General features: G+C 42.1%; 1 protein-coding gene across 1 annotated transcript in view; it reads left to right on the top strand.

Moving 5' to 3' along the window:
• Positions 1–4,913, top strand: part of LOC308083028 (uncharacterized protein) — a 103,385-nt gene extending 98,472 nt beyond the window's left edge. The window contains exons 20-24 of the mRNA XM_080425128.1: positions 118–362; positions 585–704; positions 921–1,062; positions 2,865–2,963; positions 3,536–4,913. Coding sequence (XP_080281254.1) covers positions 118–362; positions 585–704; positions 921–1,062; positions 2,865–2,963; positions 3,536–3,867 — 938 coding nt within the window. The 3' untranslated portion in view covers positions 3,868–4,913. The remainder of the gene's footprint in view (positions 1–117; positions 363–584; positions 705–920; positions 1,063–2,864; positions 2,964–3,535) is intronic.
• Positions 4,914–15,008: the final 10,095 nt, after the last annotated feature.

The following is a 15,008-nucleotide window of genomic DNA, read 5'->3' as shown; positions in this document are numbered from 1 at the left end:
GATCAAAGAGAGTCATGGAAACTGATATGGTTTATACATGTGACAGATGCACATATCTCTTTGAGTTTGACCATAAAATGGAAGCTATAGCCTAATGCCTTTTAAATCTTTTCACAGGTTATGACCTTTGTGTGGCCAACATCACAGATGAGGGGGTGTACCTCTTAAAACCACAGAAAGTGACCCAGACTCATGTGGTTTTAAATGTGACACACCTGTCTCTGTTTGGACTCCTGTGGAAGAAGATTCACGAGTATCTACATCCAACATCTGGTCAAGTTCTGCTGTTCCTTCAACCACCAGGACGTCGAACACGTAAACTGAGTGTGTTAATGCTGCCAGACAACGTGCCTGTCAAAGAGGTAACATATACAGTATTGTCTGTTAAGTAGCATCTTAGTTCTTTAGACTTATTGAAGTTCAACCAAAGTTTATATACTGCATGGTGCCTATAAAGACATAGGAGCTACTGTATGACAAAATACCCTGGTATTCATGGTAACAAAGACTGGTGAAGTATATTGTCAACAGTACCGGTCATTATTATTGAACCATCTGGTCAAGTTGTGTTTGTGTCATTGTAGGTGAAGACATTCTATCAAGAGTGTAACCAGAAGGTTCAGCTGGTGAGCACCTCCAGCTGTGTTCTCACCCCAGACCAGGTCTACAGACTGCAATGTGCTTCACATGAAGTACAACCTGAGGTATCACACATTAAACTACAACCTGACTTTATTTTATGTTAAGAGTCATGATAATGTCTCTTAACATACATGTAAGTAACTAATACTACTACTGCTAGTACTACTACTACCAATACAAGTATTATTACTATCACCACAACTACTACCATTACTAGCACTGCTAATGTAATACAATAGTTCTATAGTTATCTATCTAAAACGTATCTCTGTTTTCAGGCTGTGGCTTATCGTCTGAAATATGGACCAAATTTCCATCCAACATTTAAGGTGACGATGGATGTCAACGCAGAAGTCGTCTCATTGGCATTACTGGGACCTGAGAATGAACAAGTCTGGGAGGAAGGCATTGAACTGCAAGGTAAACATAGTTATTCAGTTTAATTTAATTATTATTAAACTGTATCTTCCCCAACTATAACTGTTGTGGATTTGACCCCTGAAAACTGTTATGGGGATAACTGACCACTGCAGGGCTCTGGTCAGCACAGAGACATCACACAGATTTAAACTCTTTACTGATGGATTGAGACATTACTGTATTGGTGCATTGAATAACCAGAAGTGTCTGAAAATAAAATATAGAAATAAAAAACAAAACAAACTAGATAAAGTGCTCCTCGGAGCACAAGTCTCCGCCAGGTCAGGTAGGTTATTATGGCCTCCTGGTGGCGCTATAATAGGCCAATGTGAAAAGGGTGCCATTTCTTCTTAGGCCTTTCACAGCAATCGGACACTGCATTCATGATTTGAGGCATTTTGTTCCAAAAATGTGGTTTGCTAAATTAGACTTGGTGGTGGCGCTATAACAGGCCAATGTGAAAAGGGGGGCATTTCTTCCTCGGCCTAAAGGGAATGTGCGTGCAAAATTTCATGGAAATCGCACTCTGCGTTCATGATTTGAGGAATTTTGTTCAAAACGGACCAATACTGCAAACTTTGGAAGCCAATGTTTGACAAGTAGGATGGAATATGAAATATCAGACACATCCACCTTGATCACATGACTATAGAGATACTGTGTACCGATTTGCGTAATTTTTGGACAGAATCTGAAGGAGTAAGAGCATTTTTTTTTTTTACAAAAGTCAGCCTCCTGGTGGCGCTGTAAAAGGCAGATGTGAAAAATGCAGGGCAAAGGTTTTTCCTTGGCCTCTAGGGAGTGTGCGTTCAAAGTCTCACGCAGATCGGTGCAGTTATAGGTAAAAATGTGAATCGGCCTGTTATAGCGCCACCATGAGGCTGATTTGAAAGTTTTCAAGTGGCATTTCTTTCTCCGCCTAGTGGGAATCTACGTGGAAAATTTGACGGAAATCGCATGCTGCATTCATGATTTCCTGCAAACTTTGAAAGCCAATCTTAGCCAATCAGGATGGAATATGGAAAATCAGACAGATCCGTGTTGATAAGGATAAGGATAATTCCTTTTAACAGGACGTTCATGAAAGTCCTTGCGGGCTTGTTTGATCACATGACTATAAAGATACTGTGTACCGATTTGCGTGTTTTTTGGACAAAATCTGTAGGAGTAATATAAAAAAAAGTGTTTGCAAAAGTCGGCCTCATGGTGGCGCTATGACAGGCTGATCTGAAAAATGTGGGCCTGAAAACACACTCAACTAGCATTAGCTGTGTTCACAATAATGCAGGCTAGCCTGTTAGCTCAATACATATTAAGACTAATACACAAACAGGCTAATGACTGGAGTGAGTGCTAACAACACGGTCTGTGCATGAAATGTATTGGAGCATACAAGTGTACACATGATCCTATAATTATGATTGACATATGGTCAAGAATTCCGCAAAATGTTTCCTCAGCGCAAACGTGATTTTGTTTATTCACACAGAAGGCAATTCAATGGTAACAGAACATCCTAGGCAGGTGTGTAGACAAGTAGGAGTCAACATGCAATGACTGCGGGGGGAAAAGTACAATAAATGACTGCATCATGCTTCTAATGTGAGAAACCTCCGTTTCAGTGGCGTAACAAGACACAAACACTGGGCCTGACGCGGGTTGTCACTGGTCACAATCAAATAAATCACATCAGAACATTTTAATAAAGTCTGTCTGTCAGTTAGTCAGACAGACAGACATTTAGTCAGTTTAATAATGTTTAATAAAACATTGCATTATTTTTCCTCCATAAACCCATCCAGGCTCAGCTGGCCCCAGTCAGCCAGACACATCAACGATGACGACACGACAGGAAGCAGAGACAGAGATCGTTGCACGAGTGTCGGAGGTCGTGCTCAAAGGTACGTTATTACACAATGTGTGTTTAAAGGAGTAGTTCACCCAAACAATTACGTATCAATTACACAACCCGTAGAGCCTTGGATTCGTAAGCCAATAACTTGTAGCCTGTCATGGCCAGACTAGTATCACTGTGTAGATGTTAGTCTGGAATCTCTGTGGAACCTGCATTACCAAAGGGCGGATACAAAAAAATGGTGGTAAACCCGCCCCATATTTGCATACTAGTTCCTGATTGGTGCCCCTCTTTGTTAGGAAGTCCCTCTGTCCCTCTGTCAGTCAATCTGTTGTCATAATGGGAGTGCGTGGCTTAGGGAAATTCGTCTATTATAACCGATGCAAAGTTATTTTTTTCTCTACTACAACTCATTGTAGAGTCTCATGATAGTCAAACATGCGCTGAAAGTTCCTGAGAGGCTACCGGTAACGCCGAACGATTTAACACTGGTTGCTTGTTTCTCTACCTGGCAACACCAAGTTGCCAGGTTCTGGAAAGAAACAAGCATGTCCGGAATTCTCCTTTAATAATGTATATAAAGTCAAAGTGTAACTGAAATCGATGTATTATTTCTAGTTCCTCCAGACGCCGGCTCCAGTCAGCCAAACGTGACGACAACGATGACGCCACGACAGGAAGCGGAGACGTTGATGTCCGTGAGGAAAGAGTTCATCCAACGAGTGTCAGAGCCGGTGATCAATCGTCTGCTGGACACACTGCTGGACGAGAAGGTCCTCAACGATGAAGAGATGAACATGATCAATGCAGAGAAATACAAAGAAGAGAAAGCGAGGCAATGCATCGACATGGTGAGAAAGAAAGGGAACAAGGCGTCGTCAAAGATGATCGCTGCTCTTCATGAAGAGGATCCAACCCTTCATCAGGAACTGGGTTTGGACAAACCTTGATTTGTCTTGGTTTAAACCTTTGATTGATTGACTTTCTTAAGAGAGAAACAAATGTAAAGAAGCAAAAGAAATGCACAATGGTAGCCTAAAAGAATGACACAAAGAAGCCCTATAGAGCTTATGTCCTACTGTTCATACATGAACGGCTGATGTTAATGTACGACCCCGGGGAGAGGAACAAGAAAAGCAATGATAAGAACATTGTACTATAAAAGACATGAAATAAATACAATTATGATCAGAACCAACTGACTTTTATCAGTTTATTTAGGGTGAACATAGTGCTGATTGACTTGATAAACTATTCCATGTAACTGCTGCAGAATACCAACAACAACAGTCCTTTCCCTGAACTACTTTTAAACCTACTGTACATGGAACTAACCTTGATTTATCATGTATAGAATCCTCTTCTGTTGAGGATCATAATGCTGTCTGATGACTAGAAATGATCTAATCAGTAGGATCTCACATCTCTGGGATGTTTGTCAGGAAGTTTTACATTCAAAACATTTGACCCATAAGTATGTGTTCTGACCTTTACTGTATCTTTATTGTATTACAGTAACCACTGAATGACATTGTGTTGATGAATACATGTTGGTTTATTTGTGTTTTGGCATTTCTTTAATGTATCAGTTATTTAGATTTCCGTCATACAGTGTATATATGGTGACTTGACATTTTAAATCTCTCCTAGATTTTCGTTGCAGAAGTTGCATGGATGTACAGTTATGTATCCTAGAAGTGACCGCTTTGTACTCTCAAGTAGTTAGATCATTTTAATCCTGTGTAACGTTGTTGTCTTTTTAGAAGTCTTGATGTCTGTTGGAACTGCTATTCCCAGAATTCAGTTCAAAACAAAATGACCACGTAGCCTACCACTGGAAAAATGAATGCTGCAGGGTCCTAGTGCCGGAGACATTTTAGAACGCAACGGTACATTGTTGGTACTGCATCATTTTGTCAGCGGCAGAAGAGATTATATAAAAAACAAATCCAGATGAAGATCTGTGACCTTGATTGATTAATAAAGCAGAGAGAAGTGTGTGTGAGTATATTGTTTATTTATTATTATTCAAATGAAAATGGAATGGTTCAGTTCTCAGAGGAATATGTACGTTTCTGGTAGAATGTAGAATGTCATGACATGCCCCCCAAATAGCCAGTATTTTTGGCATCTGCCAATTGGGTTATTTTCAACAATGGTATATATATATTTTTTGGGGTTGGTATCTTGTTGAGCTGTTCATTTTAAAAGTAGTTCTCAAGTCAAAAAAGTGTGGGCACCCCTGCTCTATAGCAATGATTACTATCACAATATAGAGCTATATTTAACACTGTTACTGAACAAATACTCTATAGCAATGATTACTATCACAATATAGAGCTATTTAACACTGTTACTGAACAAACACTCTATAGTAATGATTACTATCACAATATAGATCTATTTAACACTGTTACTGAACAAACACTCTATAGCAATGATTACTATCACAACAATTTTGTGGAATGCCCTCCCTTCAGCCCTAAAATCCCTAAATTCTCTTGCAAGATTTAAGAAGGACCTCAAATCATGACTCCATCTTAATGTAACCCAGGTCAAAATAGCCAAGTCACTAAAACAAGGATCTAAGCAGAAATGGAATTAGGATATAAACCAAATAAAATATCCAAGGATGAAAACTAAATAGGATTGTCCAAAACTATTTTACTACACAGAGTGTGGTAATATATGGGTTTATTTCATGTATTCAGTCTGGATTCACATTCATCCACTTGTTACTGTCTCTTTAAGAGCCCTGTGAGGCGCTCTGATCTAGCCAATGAAGCAATTGGCCATGAGGTTTCTCAATTAATAGACTGCTCGTTGAAGTCAACACCAGCCCAGGTGATGTGATTCAGCTAATCACATGCTGCAGAGCACAGAATGTTCTGGAAAGAACATGAGACAGATAGTGGGATAGCTTAGCAAGATTATTGAAACGAAGCGGATAAAAGCGCCAATTTTTTTATGAGGCTTCTTTAGGACCTACTGATGGATTCTAGCCTTGGGTACCAAACTTTATTTTGAAAATTATCCATACAATTATCCATATCAATATCCATTCAAAAAACAGGCCGATTCACTTTTTGGCCTATAACTCTTGAACCGTAGGTCATAGCACCAAAAATCTTTTTTTCCCTGGACTCCTTGGATCATCCCGCAACTTCCCATATAGGTCCCGCCCCTTTTCCGATTTCAAGATTTACGCCATTTTGCGTTATCTTCAAAACATATATTTTGCTATTACTCTTACAAATTAAATCCAAAATTCACACAAATCGGCACACACTGTGTCTTTGGTCATGTGATGTAGATGTATCAGTCCGAGTTTTCATATTCCCTTCAGATTGGCTACGATTGGCTTCTGAAATTTGTGGGAGGGTCCATTTGGCAAAAAATGCCACAAATCATAAACACAGCGTCCTATCTGTTCCAAATTCGTATCATTGTGGGGCCACTAATAAACGCAGAGCCAATGCGATTTCACTTCCACCCATAGGGGGCGCAACAAATTCTACACATATCACTGTTTTTGTACTAAATTAAGTACAAAATGGTCTTGTGAGTCCGATTCCTTGGTCCATCCATACTCATGTGGGGAAGGAATAAATTGTTTTGTTTGTAGGCTGGTCGCACAGATGCCTGCTTGATACACTGCCTGCTTAACATGTTGAAGTAGTGCATCTTGGGTGGGTGGCAGTTTCTCCATCAACCATTCCCATGACAGAAGAGTTCTTTTCTAGTCTGGTTGATGGAGCTGAAAGGACTGGATTTGTCATGGGTGCACACCGCTACCCCGACACCCCGCGGCTCCGACGCCCCGCGATTCCGACAGCCGGAGGGTCCCTGGCTCCAGAGGCTCGAGCCTGGCCACTCGGCCGGTCGGCTCGGGCCTCTCCGGCCAGGGACCCCCAGGGACCCCCGGGGAGGCTTCGACCCGGCCCAGGGAGCCTCGAAGCTGGGTACCCCCTCCAGTCCGGGGGACCCACGCCTCCGGGGGACACCCGGCTCTCCAGGCGGTCCCGTGGACCCACTCTTAAGCACCCCTCGGCGGATCTCCTCGCCGAGCCCCGTGATGGGGCTCGAGGCGAGGCCGACCGCAGGGGCCCTCGGGCGTCTCGTTCGATTAACCCGGGCGCAGCCACTGCTGAGTTACGGGACAACCGGGCCGCAGGGCACGACCAGCATAGATACGTAGCTGCTCGCAGGTTCATGTCAAGTTCCCCCGCCCCCAACCCCATCAAGGTAACTTGACTTGCGGGTCTACTATTCGGGGACTCTGGTTCACTCAACTCCTGCGTGCCCCACCTATGTGGTCTGCACCCATATAAGGTACTGTCCCGGCGTGGGCAAATGGCAGTGCCTGCACGCCCAACTCACACAAGTCTGCTGCGCCCTTTAAGACAAGCATATGCTACTGGCAGGATCAACCAGGTAGGCCTCCTGTTCCGCCGCGGACGTCGCGCCCAGCTGAGGCGCGCGCCGTGGGGTTGCCGGTCCGCGGAGGCCGCGGAGGCCCCCCGTGAGGAGGGCGGCGGTGTCTCCCGGAGGCGCGCACTGCGTCGGTCACCACTTCTTCCGTTGCCCCTTAGCCGGTCGAAAGCATGTTACAGGGGATCGGCGCCCGTGGCCCGTTACGCAGCTGTTTGGTCGGTCGCCGGAGTACGCGACGCAAGCAGGGTTTGAGAAACGGAGTCTCCGGAGCGCGCCTTTGCGTCCCCGCGGCGTACGGATCTCCTCGCCGAGCCCCGTGATGAGACAAGAGTGCTTTTGATCCTGAAACATTAGATCCAGAATTTCTGTGAATTTAGTGAACACTGACTTGGTGAGTTGAACTGTGTTTACTGTGTTTGTGACTGCAGCAGCAGCCTCTGTCTAATTTTCATTTCATGCAGCATCCAGCTAATTGTAAATGCACTGTTAGTAGTAAGATGATGTTTTATTTATTTTTATTTCTAAACATTTAAGGGTTTGATCCTAATTTGTGAATGTATGACCCTGTTGTATAAACAGGTCAGGTCTTTTGCTTTTATTGGAATTGATTCGAGTGATATTGGCATATCACTTCCATGGATAAAGTTTGATGGTGAGCTACCCAAGATACTACGGATCAAGATCTCAAAGCAGAACCCTTAAATAGAGATTGAGCACTTGGTAGTGTGGTAGGACTCAACACTACTCATCTCACATCACTGCAGCAACACAGTGAGACTCACAGTGCTAGCCACTTGCACTGCACACACCTACCCATACCTGGATGGACATTCAGTGAACTTTACAGTCACTTTGTCATTCACACACTCTGTGAACCCTTGAGCCACACATTCATTCATCTCATACACAACTTACTGCCACACACAGTGGGACTCACTTTGGACTTTTAAGACCTGTAAATGGACATTTATAGTTATTATTAAGTTCATGTGGTTATTGATATTGTGATTTTATTTTACATTCATTTGAGTGATTGTGAATACATTGATTGTACATTTCTTTAAGGTGAACCAGAAGGTGTTTTGATTTGATAAATAGGATAATACATTGGTTAAAAACGAATACTTACCGTGAACCTAAAAGAGGAATAATTTACTTTATACTTACTTTAGTTAGAACCAAAACCTGAAAAGGATAAATAAAATAAGATATAAAACCTGAAAAGGAAACTAAAATAGAGACTGAAATAAGACTTAACTGTTTAACCTGTGTTTCACAGGGGTGTTTAAAAAGGAGGTACTTATCTGTGACACTTAACTGTCTAAGCACAGTTGGTTTTTCTTTTGTTTTATGTGATTGTTATTGTTTTGTGCGTCTGCCATTATAATTGTATTTGTTGTTAATACAAGCCGTCGGGCTACTATAAAAACCTTACTCATGGTCTGTGGTCTAAATTATTCTTCCGTGATAACCTACTGCTCTTCCGAACCTAGTAACTAGTCCTATACCCTGCCTGTAATAACTAAAGGGTTACATTAACACCAACTGGTCCTAGTTAGAGCCCTAACCCCGGATATCCCCCTCAGTTTTTGGATTCTTCTCTCAGGGCACCTTTCTTGTCCTATATGTATTGCTGTTTATATAAGGATCAAATCTTTGTTTCATGGTTGTATGTGCAGTGTGTTTGTGTGTTGGTATATGTCTCAAGGTGGATCACAATGGAAACAAGCTTCTTATTTTTTTGTACGTCCACGATGGCTTTTATTAATGAATGACACTGTAGTGACTCGTTTTAAATTGTCAATAAAGTATTCTATCTATCTATCTATCTAATTAACAGTTTGTATAATTAACACTTGGTATAATTAATTAATAGTTAGTATAATGTGCAAAACTCAGCTGCCCGCCTCCTCACCAGAACCAGAACCCCATCCAGAGACCACATCACTCCAGTCCTCCTCACCAGAACCCCATCCAGAGACCACATCACCCCAGTCCTCCTCACCAGAACCAGAAACCCATCCAGAGACCACATCACCTCAGTCCTCCTCACCAGAACCCCATCCAGAGACCACATCACTCCAGTCCTCCTCACCAGAACCCCATCCAGAGACCACATCACTCCAGTCCTCCTCACCAGAACCCCATCCAGAGACCACATCACCCCAGTCCTCCTCACCAGAACCCCATCCAGAGACCACATCACTCCAGTCCTCCACAGCCTTCACTGGCCCCCAGTAAAACACAGAATAGATTTCTAAATACTGATCACCTCCTACAAGACCCTCAACTACCAGGCTCCTCCCCCTACCTCTCTGACCTCCTCCAACGCCACGCCCACTTCCACTCCCTCAGGTCAGGTGATGCCAACCTCCTGGAAATGTCCCCAAAACACCAAACAAACACACCTGGGGGTGACAGCAGGGCTTTATCAGTGTCAGCCCCCTCCCTTTGGAACCCACTCCCCCCCCCCCCCCCCCCACACTCTTGTCGTGTCCAAAAGCCTCCAAACCCACCTTTTCAGACTCTCTCTCCCCGCCTAACTCACATCAAATCTCTCTTTCTGCCTTTAGTCTTAGCTTATGTTTTTCTCCTTGCTCAATGTTTAGCCTTTTAAATACGTCTCTCTTAATAAAGTTGTTTATTTTCAGGTACTATGAAAAGTGCTTCATAAGTGTGACGTATTATTATAATTAACATTTAATACAAGACAGAGAAGAAGCATGTTGTCATGCTTCATGTGATTACACAATGAGGACTGTTAACACATTGTGAGCTTGTAGATCTGCTATTTTCAACAACAACAAATAACAGATCTACAAGCTTTTTTATGTTTTATTTGAATATGTTTGAAACATTGTAACAACACAACGCTTGTAAGGGGGTCCCTGACACAACACAAAGCTTGTAAGGGGGTCCCTGACACAACACAAAGCTTGTAAGGGGGTCCCTGACACAACACAAAGCTTGTATGGGGGTCCCTGACTCAACACAAAGCTTGTATGGGGGTCCCTGACTCAACACAAAGCTTGTAAGGGGGTCCCTGACACAAGCTTGTAAGGGGGTCCCTGACACAAGCTTGTAAGGGGGTCCCTGACACAACACAAAGCTTGTATGGGGGTCCCTGACTCAACACAAAGCTTGTAAGGGGGTCCCTGACACAAGCTTGTAAGGGGGTCCCTGACACAACACAAAGCTTGTATGGGGGTCCCTGACACAACACAAAGCTTGTAAGGGGGTCCCTGACACAACACAAAGCTTGTAAGGGGGTCCCTGACACAACACAAAGCTTGTAAGGGGGTCCCTGACACAACACAAAGCTTGTAAGGGGGTCCCTGACACAACACTAAGCTTGTAAGGGGGTCCCTGACACAACACTAAGCTTGTATGGGGGTCCCTGACACAACACAAAGCTTGTAAGGGGGTCCCTGACACAACACTAAGCTTGTATGGGGGTCCCTGACACAACACAAAGCTTGTATGGGGGTCCCTGACACAACACTAAGCTTGCATGGGGGTCCCTGACACAACACAAAGCTTGCATGGGGGTCCCTGACACAACATGTTCAGATGCATATCAATTCCTTGACATGAAAATGCTTTGAGAACCACTGCTGCAATGGACTGACTGAACTGTGCTGTTTTGACGCCATCTAGTGTCCATCAGCTGCCTGTGCATGTTATGGATGTAAAATGTGTGTGAGCTTTTAAATCATTGATTTACTCACCAGGTTTTAATTCATACATAAACTGACTGTCTGTTGATTTATTGTGTCTCATATTTGTTGTTATTTATGTTGACAAATGTGAAGTATTTTATTGATGCAAAGCACTTTGTTTTTGATTGATTGAATAATGAATTAACATGTTTGTTAACTGCACAAACATTAGTACAGTCAAAGTTTATGTTAAAAGGATAACACAATGTTTCCATTGTGGTCCACTGTACTCAATTCAGCAGTAAACCTTACAATACAATACAGTACAATGCAATGCAATGCAATGTGACACTGCCACATACATTTGTGAAATAATTTATTTCCTGTCCAGGTATGAGTATTGAAAGAAAAAGATACACAAGATACATAACATACTTGGTGATAACAGGGGAATATATTGGTTAAAATATGGTTGAATATTTAACACCTAAATGTAGTGTACCGGAATTTTTTTTTTGTTTTGTGTAAGGTGATTATGGCCATTATGATTCATTTTCTGTTGACATGGTTCACTCATAGGGGGCGCTGTGGGGGAAAAGCAGCACATGTAGCAAAAGTTCCACAGGAAGTGAGGTATGAGGAACACCTATAAAAGTACAGGAAGTGAGGCGGCCTGGGGTTCCATTTTTTTTATAAAAAAAAGTACCACCAAAAGTGTTTGGTGGTGTTTGAGAAATAGACTCTTGTAAGCCTAAACTAAACCAAAATCAGGAATTGATAAACCACTGAGTAGTGTGGCCGGAGAACTTATGGATCTGGAAGGAGAGAAGTTTGGTCGAGGAACATTTCTGAGGCTTTAGCCCTTTCAGAGCTTTTGGACAAAGGAACCCATGTGGCATCCTGACTTGAAGCGGTGCCGTGTCATTGTTTCGACGGCTCATTAGTCCGACGGTTACTGAGCCTATACCTAACCCTAACCAGCTATAACTAACCCTAACCCTAAAAAAAAAGCCACGTAGTCGGAGTAATGGGATGTCGTACTTATGGGCAGTCCCTCTTGAAGGTTGGGTGAGGAATATACTTTTTTATGCAATACAATACAAAACATATTTTAATAAAGCTCAGTAGAATGGACAGGCATATCTACAGAGGAAGGGGCTGGGGGGGGGGGCGGGGCAGAGGATTCTACTATCAAGGTGTTCAAGGAGTTAAACTATTATATGTTCACTTGTATTTTAAGGTCATCCATTATTTTATGTTAGTTTAGAGTTTAGGAAGGGAGTCTAGATCTTTGTAACTAATTAAGAGGTAACTCTGTTCTCAAAGGTTCTGTGTAAATACAAGTGGTGTCATGTGTTCAGGGTTTCAAATTGCTAATTGATTCAAATATGCAAATTCTGTCATTAAATATGCAGAAAAGCAGAATTGGATTTGTGCATGAAAGAATGTGCTGAGAAAAGTTTGTTGACTCATTTATCATTATATTGTTACAGGTTTTATGTCCTTTCATAAGAAAACAAACACGTTGTTAGCTGGAGCAGTGCTTCTCAAAGTGGGGGGTTCCAGGGGGTCCCCAGCAAAATGAGTTCATATCGCATTAAGCACTTTATATACATAGGCTATTTGAAAAAAATGCCGATCTACAAGCTCACAACGAGTCACAATGCGATGTGTTGTGAGCTTGTAGATTGGCTATTTCTGGCAAATACGGATAAATAGGGAATGCTAGGGTCCAAGTGGTTAATGTAAATACATAAATAAAATGTTCCTATCACACAAGGATTTGGCGACCCCCCTGTAGTAACTCTGAGAACCCACTAGGGGTGCCGGACCCCTGGTTGAAGACCCATGCTAGTCTGTAGCAATGCTTACTGTCAGAATATAGAGCTATTTAACAACATATTTTAACAAACAAATGACTTACTGCACCTTTAAGGGTTATATTAATGTTTCCAGACTGAACAGACAGAAGGAGCAGTAAAGTCATTACTCCTTTAGCCTATAAATGAAGGCGTTGAAATTGATTAGCGGAGAACAGGGTAAGATGAACCACCCCCTGTATCTTTAAAACTATTCACCTTATTCCAGGTCACACTCAGGAAGTAGGTAGGATTCAAGGTAGGGGAGTAGGGGGGGTGCTTATTTTTAACTCTATAGCTGAATTCCAATCCCCCAAACTTTCACACTCGCTCATTGCGGGCTTGTTTCCAATGAGGGCCTGTGAGCAATTAGGGGTTAAGAGTCTTGCTCAGGGACAAATTTCATTTCATCGACACATATGCTGGCGTGGCCTGGAATCGTACCTGGGGCAACCAGGGCCTCTGGCTCCCTAGGCGGCCTAGGCGGGCTCACTAACCACTCAGCTATGGCCGCCCCTTATGACGTTTTTAACGTGCGACGCTTACCCATGCACCTACATGCATGAACCCGGTGTTTACAAAACTCGCACGGATGATCCGATCATCTGATAAAAATACTGTACCTGTGAGATAGCCTACTGTCAGATGTCCTGAAGCAGTCCACTCCAAATACAACGTTTGAATAATATACTTATGAATTAAATTACAGCGGTTAGGTGACATCTGTAAGGTAAATGTATATGAAAACACTAAAGTGTCCCCATATACTTAAAATACCAAAAGTAAAAGTAGGCTACTCATTGTGCAGAATGTGCCATTTCCCAAGTTTAATATGTATTGAAATCTTTTGAAAATAGCAGATCTACAAGCTTGTGACGCGTTGTGAGCTTGTAGATCTGCTATTTTCAAAAGATTTTTAAGCATTCATAAACATGGCGAGCGCAACAGCTGTCACTTTGTGAGAGGAACTGGGGACTTTCATCATAACGTTTAACTATAAAACTTTGAAATTAAGGAAACATGTTATAGCTCAGCATCATGTATCTACCTTCAGTTAACTTGGCATGTGCTTAATATTTTTATCAGATGATCGGATCATCCGTGAGAGTACAATTTGTAAACTTCGGGTTCATAGACATTAATGAAACTTAGACAGAACTTTGTACCATTTGATTTAGCAAAACGCTTCAAAAGGTCACGTACTCAGGTTAGTAAAACATTGACATTCTGGATACATGTAATTGATAGATGTAATTGATAGATGTAATTGCTAGATGTAATTGCTGAGCACACTAAGGATCTAATTCCATGGCTGCCTCATGAAACCATAAAAGCTACGATGCCACAGGTTTTCCCAGAGAATTTTCCAAACACTGCTTGTGTAATTGACTGTACAGAAAGTGTTTTGCAGAAAGCAAAACATCTGGACTCAAGAACTGAATCTTTACAGTCACTACTATGCTTGTAATACTGTGAAATATCTAGTTGTAATTGCTCCATCTGGAGACTATGTACATTTCAGATGCTTATGGTGGTAGCGACAGATTCATAACCGAACTGGTTGGAGTGGAACTTCTTCTACTCTGACTCTGATGCCCCCAGGACTCTAAAATAAAATAGACAAAAAAAGAAGAAAGCAATTTCATTATTTCATTTTGAAATATTATAATACAACATCATATAATGATAATCATTACTGTATGAAGACTAGGGTTGCCAACATCCAGAACTGGAGAAACGGGACACATGACATGTGTCCCCCGCGCGTGCATGTGTTTCCCGCGGATAAAGTTACTTTTTTTTGTTACTTTATTTTGGTGTTAGGGTTAGGTTAGGGTTATGTTATTTAATTATTTTGGGGGAGCCAGCCCCTAGGGTTCGAAAATGTTTTTTCCCCTCAAACCCCTCAAAATGCATAGGAAACTATGCATAGCTATAACACAATACAAACACAATGGTCTTACACCTGCATTAGGCTACTACATCACATTGTACATCAGCATGTTCAAATCGGATACAGGATAGGTGCCTGACATCTGGGCACCTCCATGTACAATTGGCTATTTTGTACAAAATGTTACAAAATAAAATATTTGAAAAATGGTATTAAGTAATGCAAAGTATACATGATGTGAACAT

The sequence above is a fragment of the Gymnoscopelus braueri genome, assembly GCF_963280865.1.
Source record: "Gymnoscopelus braueri genome assembly, chromosome: 1".
In the NCBI taxonomy this organism is placed as follows: Eukaryota; Metazoa; Chordata; class Actinopteri; order Myctophiformes; family Myctophidae; genus Gymnoscopelus; species Gymnoscopelus braueri.
This window is presented reverse-complemented; position numbering and strand designations above follow the sequence as displayed.